This window comes from Ahaetulla prasina, chromosome 1, assembly GCF_028640845.1.
Source record: "Ahaetulla prasina isolate Xishuangbanna chromosome 1, ASM2864084v1, whole genome shotgun sequence".
Taxonomy (NCBI): Eukaryota; Metazoa; Chordata; class Lepidosauria; order Squamata; family Colubridae; genus Ahaetulla; species Ahaetulla prasina.
The window spans coordinates 347,830,635-347,845,644 of record NC_080539.1 but is presented as its reverse complement, the minus strand read 5'-3'; the positions used below and the strand labels follow the sequence as shown (position 1 = coordinate 347,845,644).

General features: G+C 36.4%; 1 protein-coding gene across 4 annotated transcripts in view; it reads left to right on the top strand.

Annotated features, from left to right (window-relative positions):
* ARID4A (AT-rich interaction domain 4A) overlaps window positions 1-13,553 on the top strand; it is a 57,223-nt gene extending 43,670 nt beyond the window's left edge. For 3 of the 4 annotated variants that reach the window (XM_058162973.1, XM_058162974.1, XM_058162972.1), the window contains 8 exons: window positions 629-713; window positions 1,414-1,615; window positions 1,814-1,876; window positions 2,919-4,031; window positions 5,515-5,619; window positions 9,390-9,599; window positions 10,151-10,297; window positions 10,924-13,552. In XM_058162973.1, the coding sequence (XP_058018956.1) occupies window positions 629-713; window positions 1,414-1,615; window positions 1,814-1,876; window positions 2,919-4,031; window positions 5,515-5,619; window positions 9,390-9,599; window positions 10,151-10,297; window positions 10,924-11,027 (2,029 nt within the window). In that variant the 3' untranslated portion in view covers window positions 11,028-13,552. Of the gene's footprint in view, window positions 1-628; window positions 714-1,413; window positions 1,616-1,813; window positions 1,877-2,918; window positions 4,032-5,514; window positions 5,620-9,389; window positions 9,600-10,150; window positions 10,298-10,923 lie in introns of all 4 variants that reach the window. The other variant, XM_058162975.1, reaches the window with a different exon arrangement.
* The last annotated feature ends 1,457 nt before the right edge of the window (window positions 13,554-15,010 follow it).

Below are 15,010 nucleotides of genomic sequence, written 5' to 3'. Positions count from 1 at the left end.
GTAGGGTTCTTGTAGAGGTTGGCTCTACATGTAAAATTTGCTGCTGTACATGTTCTGTTCAAAATCAATAATAATTTCATAGTAGATCATGGACAGAATCTGTCCTGTCCTTGCTGTCCCAACAAATTTTAATTAAAGGCTCATATCTTTGTTCGTAAAAAAGGAGAAAGAATAAGAGTTGAAAATTGTATCAGATTATGTGGGAAAATTTAAAAGCTCTGTCAATAAATTATTTGCCAATTGTATTTATCTATTGTTTGAAATAGAATAGAATAGAATAGAATAGAATTTTTTATTGGCCAAGTGTGATTGGACACACAAGGAATTTGTCTTGGTGCATATGCTCTCAGTGTACATAAAAGAAAAGATACGTTCATCAAATAGGATGTAGGATTTATTTATTTGCCTGCTTGCTTATTATGCTAAACCGAAGCAGGATTTTGAGTTGCTAGGATTTTATATCCAGACTTAAAATTTAAAGGGATGATTCTTAGAATTCTGGATGTTAACATGTAATTCCAGATTGCAGGTTACAAGTTATTTTTGTAGTTACTTTCACAAAAGAAGGGAAATTTACCTCTGTGATTTTGCACTGAGGTAACTGGATGCAATATTCCTTTCCTTGTAGATACGATGAATGGGTAAAAGCTGATAGGATTATTTGGCCTTCAGAAAAAGGAGGACCAAAGAAGAAGCAAAAGAAAAAAGCAAAAGTAAGTCACGTTCATAAATTACTTTTCACATCTAAGTAAATTTATAAAAATCTTTCCCTTCCCCTATTACATATTATGAAGTAAGAGAAAATGTATCAACATTAAGACCAGGAAAATGCCCATTTGGACAAACCCAGGTTTTTCTGGAAAGTTTGTGAGTAATTTTTTAAAAAAAATTGCATTTATATCCCGTCCTTCTCCGAAGACTCAGGGCGGCTTACACTATGTTAGCAATAGTCTTCATCCTATTTGTATATTTATATACAAAGTCAACTTATTTCCCCCAACAATCTGGGTCCTCATTTTACCTACCTTATAAAGGATGGAAGGCTGAGTCAACCTTGGGCCTGGTGGGACTAGAACCTGCAGTAATTGCAAGCAGCTGTGTTAATAACAGACTGTCTTAACAGTCTGAGCCACAAGAGGCCCTTTGAAGGGATGCTTCACATTTTTTATGAAATAAAATATTGAGGTGCTTAGAATTATAAGATTTATGATTGAGAGTTCTGATTTTCCAAAGGGTTAATTTGATCTTTCAAAGCAGATCTAGGGAACTCCTATTCCACAAATGGAGATCAGTCATTTGACACTGGTTGTATCCTCTGCTGAGCAGAAGCTCTACAGTGGATATTTTCATGGATTCGGTGATGGAAAAGTCTAAACTTCCTGTGACAATAAGGTTGTTTATGTTTGTATTCAGAGTAAAGAAGACTCTGAAAAAGATGAAAAGAAAGAGGAGGAGAAACAAAAGGGAAAGCGTGGACGTCCTCCTCTGAAATCAACTCTTCTATCAAATCTCTCTTGTGGCCTGTCTAAAACTCCTAATAGTGACAGCAAATCAGGAGTGCGAAGTGCACGCAGCAGCTTGCTGGATTGTTCACCCTTGCTTAATGGGACAGAAGGTACTGCTTACATGTCATGTGCTGTGGCAGTTGGTTTTTTGCTCAGTTGCTCAAGCTGGCAGTGAGGCACATTAAGGTAGAAATGGTTTTCTGATTTTAAAATCAACACGTTCTTGTGTGTGAAATATACAAATAATTGCAAAATTATTAAATGCTTTGCTCTCTACCTCTGTATTATAGCCTCTTTAATTTTTTTAGGTATGCCTCGCAGGCAGACAAGACGTAGCTCAGGAATGTTGGATTCTGACAGAGGGTCAAATGGTGAGAATTTTTAAAAATAAACTTTAGGGAGAAATTTCATAAATTTGGGGAAAGAAAGGGCAAGTGCCAACCCTTAGATGACGAAATATACGGTGCTATCGTCAATGAAGAAAGAATCAAGTATATATTACTTGCCACTTACTGACATAATGAACACTTCATTTACATGAAAGACTTTTTATAAAACAGTTGCACAACATTTTGGAGGCTGAGAGGTGTACTTGGCTTTAAAGTGATGTCTGGGTCTGGACAAAAATAACTTACATTTAAACATAAATATACTTTCCACTAACATAATCCTACAGTACACACACACACACACACACACACACACACACACACACACACACACACACTCACACTCAATCCAAAGATGATAGAAGGTTTAACCCCAATTAATACCCTTTTAAATTATATTTTGTGATATTTTTTTAGAAATTAAAGGGGGTATTTTTTGTCCACAGCGCCTCATTAGAGGCCAAAGACCCACTGAAACAAAATGATTTTCAATGCTAATGAAAATATCAGAAGAGAAAGACTAAATATGCCACTGGAAATAGTATGTTTCATAATGCAAGGACTACCACAGAGAAATATTGAAATTCTATTCTTTTAATTTTATCTTACATTATAAATTAAAAATTAGGTGGCAACTTTTGAAAGGATTTCACTAAAAGTTCTAGAATAGCCACATACAGCCCTTCAGTTTGTAAGGCCTGCCATGTAAGTTGAAGTCTTTTCTTTCTTTATTAAATATTAAGTTCGGACATGACTTGAAATATGAAAAAATGAAATTTTCTTTCTGATATTTTATGTATTTTGCAATTACAAATTACAATTTCCTAAATAAAATTGTGTGGCTGTGTTTATAACTAAAGATTACTTAAACATTTTATATGTTTTTAGATAGTTCTCATTGGAGTACTAAAAGCAAAAATTGCTTTAAACACTATGTTTTTTCTATGTAGTGTATAAATACAATATTTATGTAGATTTCAATCTGAATTTCTGCCTTTTCGCCCTTTAATGTTGTTTTTGATAGACTCCGTTTCATCAGATAGTGAAGCAGATGAAGCTTCTGAAAAGAACATTAATGAAGAATTTTCTCCAGCTAGTTTTGAAATGGAAAATGAAAAACGAACAGTTGATAAGCCTGTGGAAGATATTGCAAAGATCTCACAAATGCTGAAAGAGAATGATCAGAATCAAGTTCATCCTTTAGAAAAATTGAAATTAGAAGGTGAAGAGAGTGAACAAGTGGTTCAGAATTGTGGAAGTAAAAATGATCAAATAGAAGATGTGAAAAAAGAGGTGGAGAAATCACCTAAAGGAAAAGGCCGGAAGAACCGAACAAGAGATTCTTCCCTAGAGAATTCAAAGAATACATTACTAAATCAGGAAGAAACAACCAATGAACCTGTTGCAGAATCTGAACGATTAAATACTTCTTCCTTGGAAAATAAAGGTTTGAGCTCTACTTCTGAGAATGAAACAGATCTCTGGGCAAAAGATAAGAAGCTTATGAAAAGAAAAGTGATAGAACAGCCATCACCTGACAAAAGGGTACGACAAGAGGGTGAGCTGACTGTGCCAAATATTGTGACTAAAGAGAAGGCGAATGAATGTTATGGGGCAGAAGAATGTAAGGATTTCAGGGGTGATGACTCTCTTCGAAATGAGAACGAAGAAATGCCATCATTGGTGGCAGAATCAGATCAACGGCTCCATGTTCGGGGAAGTGAACCCTTCGATTGTTCTTCAGAGGAAAACCGTAGCACACTGTTGAAAGAGGAAGATGACTCCATGCCTCAAATTGGTCCTGAAACTCTCCTTTGCCATGAAGTGGACTTGGATGATCTTGACGAAAAGGACAAGAATGGGCCTGAAAGTTTGGTTGCAGAAAAACAAGATGGTAGTAACCTCACTTCAAATCCCCCAATGTTACCTTCTGTGATCCAGCCAAATTTCTCTGTTGCCTCACCTCTAACGTTCAGTCAGGATGAATCACCAAGCATAAAAAGTGAAAGTGACATTACCATTGAAGTGGACAGTGTGGCTGAAGAGTCTCAAGAAGGCCTCTGCGAGAATGAATCTGCCAATGGGTTTGAAGCTTCCAGCAACTGTAGCATAGCTGGTCCAGAAATTGGAGAAAAGGGTAAGGACTACCTATTCTAAGTACAAAGTTTCTCTGTGGTGATTTAAATTCAGTGAAAATGCATTTTGCAATATACCAAAATATCAAAACTCAGGTCTTCTAACTAAGGGGCCTCTGTGGCTCAGACTGCTAATGCAGTCTGTTATTAACAGCAGCTGCTTGCAATTACTGCAGGTTCTAGTCCCACCAGGCCCAAGGTTGACTCAGCCTTCCATCCTTTATAAGGTAGGTAAAATGAGGACCCAGATTGTTGGGGGCAATAATTGACTTTGTATATAAATATACAAATAGGATGAAGACTATTGCTAACATAGGGTAAGCCGCCCTGAGTCTTCGGAGAAGGACGGGCTATAAATGCAAAAAAATAAATAAATTCCTTATTTAACTTTTTGAAGACAAATGTGGGATTTCTCACATTTTAATTCACTTTTATCCCACCAAGGCTTATAACAATAAAATAACAAGGGTGGGGTGGGGGAGAATAGAAGAATATTTTTCATATTTTTTATCCTGTTCAATTTGGATTGCCTTCGACTATTTTATCTGATACGTATTAATGTTGCATCCATTAAATCAATGGTTTAAACCATTGAATTGAAACCTAATTAGGGTGTTTACTGCAGTGTTTTGATAAGTATATTCTCAGATTTATTTTTTACTGGATGATATCCAGTGGTTCCTTTTTAGAGGAGGATACAACTTGTGCATTAGCAGCAACTTGCATCTGTTAGCAGGAAGTTGTGATTTTGTTCACTGTGACAGCTGTTTCTTCATCTTTAGCAAGTATAAGGAGGCTGTGAGAAAATGCCTTGGAAGTACAATATAAAAAAATAAAATCAAACTATAAAAGTAATCTCCACAATTTCATTAACCTGGTAAAGTACATCTACTCCATAACTGCAGCAGCAATTATTGCATGGGTGGTTTCAGACACACCCACAACACCCAGGCATTCTGTCTTGGGGAGAAGTAAATATTTAGAAATTTAAGAAAAGACAACTTTCCCTTTTATCCTGTTTTTCTGTTTTGCTTGTGGTTTCCCATGTAACTCACATTATCCTCTTGCCTTAAGAATGCATTAGGTCAGGGGTCTGAAAACTTGGCTCTTTTAAGACTTGTGGACTTCAACACCCAGAGTTCCTCAGCCAAGTTTGCAGACCCCTGTATAAGGCGAACTTATAGGAATTGCCTCTGCATGTCTTCGCTGTACTTTCCACACTCTACTCCATGTCCTTCACAAGATGACTCTGTTGCCTTTTTTGACACTTTCCCTACCACCCCTTTGGGGCAATGTTATTATGTCTCTGAAGTTAACTTTCATTGTACAGTGAGTTTGGACTGCTACATATTTTTTCTTTCTGCTGTCATTACGATCTCTTGTGAATGGCAATTTTTCTGGTTCTTTTCATTTCTTATACAAGTAACTTACATTTTAAACAATGAAACATATTATATAGAATGGCAACTTTCATTTTACTTTCAGGACAAAAAAGGCCTGGGGATAACAGTGGTAGTTCACTGGCAAAGCGGCAAAAGCGAACCCCCAAACGAGCAAGTATGATAGTCAAAAGTGAGAAAAATGGAACAGGTATGTAGGTTTTTTTCCAGAAAGGAGTTTGTTCTTTTTGTTTTACGTACTTCTGAATGTTATAAGTACTGTATACAGACCTGAATTTCCTTGAAAATATTTAGAGAAGTGCTCTTAAGAAGAAATTTTGTGGGTTCACAATATATAGTATCTTCTTGTTAAGAATAATGGATAGAATTCTGCATCTGTGTCAGTTTGTAAAGTGCTAAAGCTTTGTGATCATCATCATCACTGCCTGGGTCAATGTGAAAGGATGGGGTGTGTGTGGAATTACAAGTAGCAAAACGGCAGTCCTGGACACTCTGATCTGCATATACGTTTAATAGGTTTCATTGACACTGGCTACCTTTTATTTTCCATCCATCTAGCAACCATTACACCCCAAGCCCATTTCTTCATGTGAATTGATTCACCTCTTCCTGTTAAACTTTAATATTTTCTTTCATTCATATGGGGCTGTTACAGGTCAGGACAATCTTTTACAAGTGACCCTGGCATTCTATGACATCATTTCCAGACAGATATATGCCTTTTGGTTTTTGCAAGCCATTGTTGGCCAGGAGTTATTTATTTATCTAGGGAGCTCATAGATACAAAAGACCCTGCTGAGAGTTTCCTCCCTTCCCCTCCCCCCCTCGATTCTTAATCTCTGAATAATTGTGACCACATTGACTGCTTTACAACCACTATGTTTACTTAATGACTGAAAATTTAGGTTGGAGACTAATCAACCTGTTTTATGAGCATCATGATTTATGACTGTGATGGGCAAGTTCCATTATGACTGCAGGTTGATGATTACCTGTAATATGTTTTGGAAGTATGTACAGTATGTGAGTCTCTGTTTTAGCATTTTAATCTTAAACTGTCATGACTGTATAGCATCCTAGTTGTAGTTCTCTCCTTTTCAGAAATAGTTGTGGGACATTTCATGCGGATGTACCATTTAAATATAAGATGTTTATAGTCTTCTATTTAGATGAAACTTTCAGTTTAATTGTAGTACAGCAAGGTTGTTAAACTCATGGCTCACGGGCCAGCAGCGTCATGCTGGCCCTGGGTACCCTCGGTTTAGTGAAGGGGAAAAAGTCGTAATACGTCACGTGATGACGCGAGTTTGACACTCCTGTAGTACAGGGTGTCAGGAAATTATTATTTGCCTAACTAGTTGGCCAGACAATATATAAACTAACTATGTATGTTTGTAGAAAGGCATGATATTGCTTTAAGGCTGTGCTGCATCATGGCCTCTGGTGGCTTAGCAGACTAAGTCTGTCTGTTATTAACAGCAGCTGCTTGCAATTACTGCAAGTTCAAGTCCCACCAGGCCCAAGATTGACTCAACCTTCCATCCTTTATAAGGTAGGTAAAATGAGGATCCAGATTGTTGGGGGCAATAAAAGTTGACTTTGTATATAATATACAAATGGATGAAGACTATTGCTTAACACATTGTAAGCCGCCCTGAGTCTTCGGAGAAGGGCGGGATATAAATTCAAATTAAAAAAAAATACTGATTGGTTGAGTTCTGTAGCCAATGTATAAAAGGACTATTAAATTATAGCTTGTTTGGGAATCTACAGAGAAGCTACAGCATTGTAACCTGATGACATGCTGCAACTGTATATGTGAGCTTTATGATCGTTGCTTGATCATGGCTAGTTACTGATTCCTCAAGATACTGACTGTTGTGTATTGAACTGTGTTTTGCCAAACTGAAAGAAGACCTTGTTTGTTTTACATGTCTACATTGGTAAGAAGACTTACTGACTGACTTTATACGTGTATGACCTGAAATTGTTTTTGGACTATGTCTTTGCTTTTTCCCTAAAAGTAAAGGAATATCAAACCCCAGTTTGTCTGCAAGCGACTGTTATTGTATACAACCAGTCTCAGTCGTTTTCATGCGTAGGGTACTCTGCTCAACAGTCCACAACCTTGGTTGTGAACCCAGATTACCCTTAACACAGGGCTAGGTAGTCCTGGTGCCCACTGGACATGTTATTCAACTCACACTTATTGCTATATAGGCTTTATTGGCTTGGGCAGATAAAATTAAGAAACTTCTCTTAGTACTACAAACAGTATTCCAGGACAATCTGAAAAATTTCCACATTGTGATTTAGGGAGCATGAAAAATATAGTTGCTAGCTGCCATTTTATCCATATTCAATGTCAGGTTTTAAATACAATTGGAAATAATTCTATAGTTCCCAATAGTTCTGTCTTTTTGTAAGTTTGCACAACCAGAACAAGTCTTAGAATTGAGAATTACAACCAAATCAATTTTGAAGGAGAAATTAGGGAAGCTGATGGAGCCACATCCCAAATGTTACAAATAATGCCCCCAGTCCTGATTTTGTTTGAACTATAATTTTTTGCAATTAGAACAGCAAAAGCTAAGTTCAAATGAATTCATAGTAACAAAACTGACCTTAGAGATATCATTCTCAATCTAACATACTTCATAATGTTATCTATTTAACAAAATGAAATTCAACAGTGAAAAAAGTAAGGTTCTACATTTAGGCCAAAAAAAGCAAAATGTACAGGTACCGGATATGTGATATCTTTCTCAATAGTAGTAACTGTGAGAGGGATCTTGGAGTCCTAGTGGACAACTATTTAGATATGAGCCAGCAGTGTGCAGCAGCTGCTAAAAAAGCCAACACAGTTCTGGGCTGCATAAACAGAGGGATAATATAATATAATGCCTTGGTAAGGCCACACTTGGAATATTCCATTCAGTTTTGGTCACCACGATGTAAGAAAGATGTTGAGACTCTAGAAAGAGTGCAGAGAAGAGCAACAAAGATGATTAGGGGACTGGAGGCTAAAACATATGAAGAACGGTTGCAGGAACTCAGTATGCCTAGTTTAATGAAAAGAAGGACCGTGGTGGTTCAGGCTGTAAGGAGCCTGTTATTAAAACACAGTAGCCTGCAATTACTGCAGGTTCAAGCCCCACCAGGCCCAAGGTTGACTCAGTCTTCCATCCTTTATAAGGTAGGTAAAATGAGGACCCAGATTGTTGGGGGGGCAATAAGTTGACTTTGTAAATATACAAATAGAATGAGACTATTGCCTTACACACTGTAAGCCGCCCTGAGTCTTCGGAGAAGGGCGGGATATAAATGTAAAAAAAAAAAAAAAAGGACTGGGGAGACATGATAGCAGTGTTCCAATATCTCAAAGGTTGCCACAAAGAAGAGGGAGTCAAACTATTCTCCAAAGCACCTGAGGGTAGAACAAAAAGCAATGGGTGGAAACTAATCAAGGAAAGCAACTTAGAACTAAGGAGAAATTTCCTGACAGTTAGAACAATTAATCAGTGGAACAACTTGTCTGCAGAAGTTGTAAATGCTCCAACACTGAAAATTTTTAAGAAAATGTTGGATAACCATTTGTCTGAAATGGTGTAGGGTTTCCTGCCTGTGCAGGGGGTTGGACTAGAAGACCTCCAAGGTCCCTTCCAACTCTGTTGTTGTTGTTGTTGTTGTTGTTATAGTATGGGGAGGATAAAATGGAAGTGGCGAAAAGAAACAAAATATATGATCTTGAATCATTTCCCCCCCCTCAGCATGCAGTATTGTTTCAAACTGCTCTGTCTTGCAGACATGTTAGGATTCCTGAGATTATATTGTCAGCCACAATATTAAAATGTGTTATGTAAATACATATATATGTGTATGTGTGTATATAAACATCTGACACCTCCTAGCACACACATATATGCTCTACAGTATAAATCTGTTTGTGTCTTGTTCTAGGTCAAAGCAGTGACAGTGAAGATCTTCCTGCCCTAGACAGCTCAAGTAAATGTACCCCTGTAAAGCATATTGGTGTAACGAAGCCACAGAAGCTCAATCGATCGCCTGCCAGAGTGGTATCTCCTAATATCAAAGATGGGGATAAGGAGAAGCAGAGAGAGAAGAACCATCATGTTTCCCCAAGAGTGTACAAATGGACGGTCCAGCTTAGTAAGTCCTTTGTATAAATAAACACATATGCAGTGGGTTCTTTTTATTCTGTTTCTGTTTTAAATTGATTAGTAGTTAGTAAAATGGCCCCTTCCTTGTGCTAAAGGGTGGAACATGAGCTTTGATCACTATAAACAAATCATCGGACTTATTATTCCTATTTGATTTTTTTAAACTAGCTGTAATACTACTGTGGTAGTATAGTTTTGGTGATGGCAGTTCCAGTACATCTGGTTGATTTGTTTTATGAATCCTGTGCTATTAAGCAAAATGTTACATGGTTGCCGTTTGCTACCTCCTGCCAGCTTCCCCCTGACTTTGTTGGAAGCCGGCAATAAAATTTGCAGTTATGTGGCTGTAGGACACTGGACCATCAGAATTTTGAGGACTGGTTGTAGGTACCACTTGTTCACTGCCATCATAAACTCAAACAGTTGCTGAACGAATGGTTGCTAAGCAAAGACCACCTGTATATGTAACAATCGCACTTTAGTGTTGTATTTTAGGCTTGTATTAAAAATCTTTTTGCTGATATTTGATTGTATAAACAGATGAATTGGACAATATGAGCAGCACAGAGAGAATCTCATTTCTACAAGAAAAACTACAGGAAATCAGGAAATATTACATGTCTCTGAAGTCAGAAGTAGCGACGATTGATAGGAGAAGAAAACGATTGAAAAAGAAGGACCGAGAAGGTATGCTATATTCATTTGAATGAGTGGTCAGACCATAACTCTTCCATACATCTTTTGCTCCTAGATATTGACTTAGTTTTTCTATTATCATTTGGGGGGGGGTGGGATTAAAATCTATAATTAAGAAAATTATACTTAGCTATAATTCCTGGAAGAAAAGTATATATCAGGAAAATGCAAAATAAAACTTACACAGTGGGGTCAAAACACAAAATATTTGAAGTGCTGGTCCCTTGATATGTGGTTGATCTTATTTATTATTTAATCTTTACATAGAAATTGGCCTGCATTGTTTAGAGTTTGTTATAATTGAAGTGGCATGTAAGTTTAAATAATTAGCCTGTTCTTATGTGTGAACATTACTGAATTCTAAACCCCAGTTCTGGGATGCATTACAGCTGGTTGTTTCCAGATGTTTAAGGTTCCAACTTAAGCTAGTAGTTTTTTGGCAACTTTCAGACAATTTACTGGCCTGGTAGCTGATAGTTAACCTGAACGTGTTGGAAACTTGACACAAAACTTCCCAGTTTGGGTAGATGATTTAGGGTGGGAGTAACATTGCATTATAGTACCAAAGAAAATTGACAGCCATTAACATGGGAGCATATTTTTTTCTTATTTTACAGTGTCCCATACTGGAGCTTCCATGTCCTCTGGCTCTTCAGACACTGGAATGAGCCCATCCTCACCCTCCCCTCCACAGAGTGTGCTTGCTGTTGAATGCAGGTGATACTGGTCATTATCTCCACTTGCTTCATGCAGCAAATTGCTGCCATGGACAGAAATCCGAAAAACTCACAGAAAGCACCCAGTTGGTTTGACATTGCCAAGTATATTGTGTATACTCTTCCACTGCTGGACTTGTCTGTCTCTACTCCTTTGTGCCCCTTCCTCTATTTTGTCCATATAGTTTTTTTAAAACAACACATTTTATTGTGGAGAATAATCTAATTGGCAACTAAAAGATTTATGGGTGCACTTAAGACACCTCTGTCTTATGCTTTGTTTTTTTTAACTTTGCTTTAAACAGAAAAAGGGCACTTAATCTGATTTGAAAACACAGGTATCAATGAAGCATTGGGCATTGTAAAAAAACAGCTTTATTTAAATAAAAGAGCAAGTGCACCAAAAATGGCATCAAAATAAATTAATCAGAAAATAATTACTGCTGCACTTTTTTCACCGAGCTATATCTTAATTCTGAGCAAGAGTCCCACTTTTATTTTTATTTTTTGGAGATGCAGTTGCTTTGTACAGACCTGCCAAAGTAGGTACTCAGCATTGTGCCCAGTTTTAAATTGGACAAAATAAATTGTGAAAGGAAGCGTAGTTGACTGGAAACTACCGTCTTAATGAGTCTTCCACTTTTTATAGGATTTTTCGAGCACATGATTATGCAAATATTTTAATGTTTAATGTTTACAGTGGAATTGTGAATAGGTTTTCAGTGGACTATCTTATCCCTTGGCAAAAGTATTTTGTCTTTTTCTATGTAATTTCAGAGTTTTTATTTTGTTACAAAAGGCAAAAAATAAAATATATAACAATGAAGTTATTTAACAAAATTTCTAAAGCTGATTTTTTTGTGTAAAATAAGGTATCTTGTGACTTGTTAAATATATTTATTCAGACATTGGATGTTGTATTTTTATGTATTTTTTTAAAAAAGAATAAAATTGGGGAGAAAAATTCAAAGTTAGGCTCACTCATTCAATAAAAAATACTTCATTTAAAGAGTTCATATACTCATGGCTTTATGTATCAGCCATACTAGTATATGGAGTCCTTTTGTCTGTTCAATCTTTCACAGTGTACAACTATAACCCAGCACCCTTTCTTGAAAACTTTGGCAGCCCTCGTACTTCTGTTACTTCTGAGGAACAAATTTCTTGGGTTGCCCTTACAATACTTTGTCACAATTTTTCATTTGTTGCGTTGCTGAAGTGAGTTATCTGCCAAAGTTGAGATGTAAAATGACTGTTTTAGCTGTGGATTGTTCCCACAGACTGAAAACAGTTTGTAAATAACTCCAGAAACCATGTATTTAAGACGGTTTGCATAGAATTGTAAATAGTGATTTTTAATCAATTTTTAAAATCCATCTTTGTACAATAAAAAGGGGAATTCTGCCTTTTTCCTTGTTAATATGCTGTAGAGTTATAACAGATTCTCTAGATTGTCAAATTATTAAACATTCACAGTATCTGAAGGTCTCAAGTGGGAGACATGTAAAGGGGTCATTTACTTAAGGCTCAATGTCACCTACAGTTCCATTTTACCAATTTGTCAACCTGTGATTCCAATTCCTTCCATTTTCACAGAGAACTAAAGAAAAAAGTACTCTTGTAAATGCACTTTTTCTGTCTTTTTCTTAAGCAGAGCTATTTCAATGTATGATACAAATTAAGCTCACTTGTGAGCATTAATAAAAGTTACATTTTTAAACTTAGGCCTTATTTTATTTTTTACAGTAGTTGATTTTGTATATTCGCTGTCAAATCCAATTGTTACAAGAAGTATAGAATCATAATAGGTTGTGAGGATTAATTGATAGCATGGTACTAATAGTCTCAGAGAATCACAAAAAGGATAATGCAGGTAGTCCTTGACTTATGACCATTCATTAAATACTTCCAACCATCACATGGGTTAGAGTTACATGATCAATGTTAGGGTATTTGGCAACTGGCATGTATTTATAATGGCTGCAACATCTTGGGGCTCATGGGATTGCCATTTGTGACCTCCAAGGGGCTTCTGACAAGCAAAGTCAATGAGGAAAGCTGGATTTGGTTAAACAACTATATGATTTCCTTAACAACCACAGCAAAAAAGGTGCTAAAATTAGGGACAACTCACTTAATTACTTGGCTGGTCTCAATTCTAGTGGTAAATCAAGAACTACCTGTAACACTTCTACCACCATTACTTATAATCAAGACTCAGAGCAAGTAGAAACATATAGAATTTGAAGTTTGGTTTGAAGTACTACAGTTCCCACTCACTACCAACATGCCTGTCCTAAGGTTAGCTTTTTTTTCAAGCCACTTGATACTTTTCTCACATGAATGACATAGCTTTTTCTAATTCATTTATATGAACTAGATTTACATTATGTTTGAAAACCATCTCTTGTTTTATCACTTTAGAGATCTCATTCTTTTCATTTGCTGCAAAATTGGAAATCTTCCAGAATAAACCCTTCTGCTTTTTGTGGCACACAGTATTCTGAATAGGTCACATGTATTTTCATACATGCCCATTCATACCTTCAAGCAAGTAACATGGCACAAAATCTATTTTTTAACACGTGCACCAAACAACTACAAATCAATATATATTAAACTTAATTACTGTATCAATGTGGTAACATCTTAGGATAGTTATTCTATCAAAATTATATATTGGAATGAGGAAGGCAATTTTCAGTGGTCAGGGCCTCCACTACAAAATTTTTGAGAGTACTGAGGACTACAAAATTGGTAGCACTTCATCATAATTGAGCAGGACTGGTGTTTGGGCTTTTCTGCAACATTGGTTTCCTTAATTTAAGAACAGTGTTATACTTCATATCTATTTCCCATCTCAATATGTAGAGATAACAACTTTCAATTTTTAGTAATACTGTAATGGGTTAGAAGGCTTAAGCTTGCCTTCCTTAAACTGCAACTGCATTAATAGGCAAAACTGTCAGAATGTATTTCCTTATGGGGAAAGGAGCCTGTTATAATGAACAATTAAGAATTAGATTTTTCTAAATAAAGTCTAATAGAATAACTACATTAGATCATTATTGTACCCACAACCGTGAGCAAATTTTTAGAATTTTTAAGGTTCAGTCTTAAACAGAAGTCAATTTTGGAAGATGAGAGAAAAAAATGATCCCGATTCTGAAAACTCATCTGTTCTCAGGCAAAAGTGTAAAGCAAATAGTTTAATTAGTTACCACTTGAAATGAATAATAAAGCAAAAAATAGATAAATATTCCTATGCTGTACATTCCTGTCTTCCATAGCATCTATTCTTCCAAGGTTAGCAATCTTGAGTTCCGTCAATTAAGCAAAGTAATGTATTGGGATTCCAGATACGTGCCTTTTCTGTAACAGCTCCTGCCTTCTGTAACAGCTCCTGCCTTCTTCTTCCTAAGATCCAGAGGGCACCTATGTCTGCTCAGAAAACAGTGAAAACCTGACTCCTCACACCGGCCTTGGACACCTGCACTGTTGCACTTCTCTTTTTTTTAATGGTAATTTCTTCTGAGCTGCCCAATATCAGTGGGAATCAGGCAGTATACAAATTAAATAATAATAAATTCAAACAGACAACCACCTGCCATAACATTCTGAAAAAAATGTAGCCCAGAAGATCCATCTCGGCATGAAGGAATCTTACCAATTTACTGATGTATGAATGAATGAAACAGACTGGCACACCAACCTTGGCAGTCGTTTTGTGAATTCATGTTTCCCCTGTGCAGCCTTTTTAGAGCTTGAATAAGCTCTTAAGGTTTTAAATACATAATAACCCCATAAATGTCTAAAGGTCCATTTACCTTCCTGTTGATAAATTCAGGGAATTATTTCACATGATTTTAGTTTATCATTTTAAATTAAGACATATTCTCTTTTGCTATATTCAAATATCTGTAATCTATCAACATCTACAAGTATGAGTTTGCATGCAAGTGATAAAAAATGACCTGCCTTGCAACAA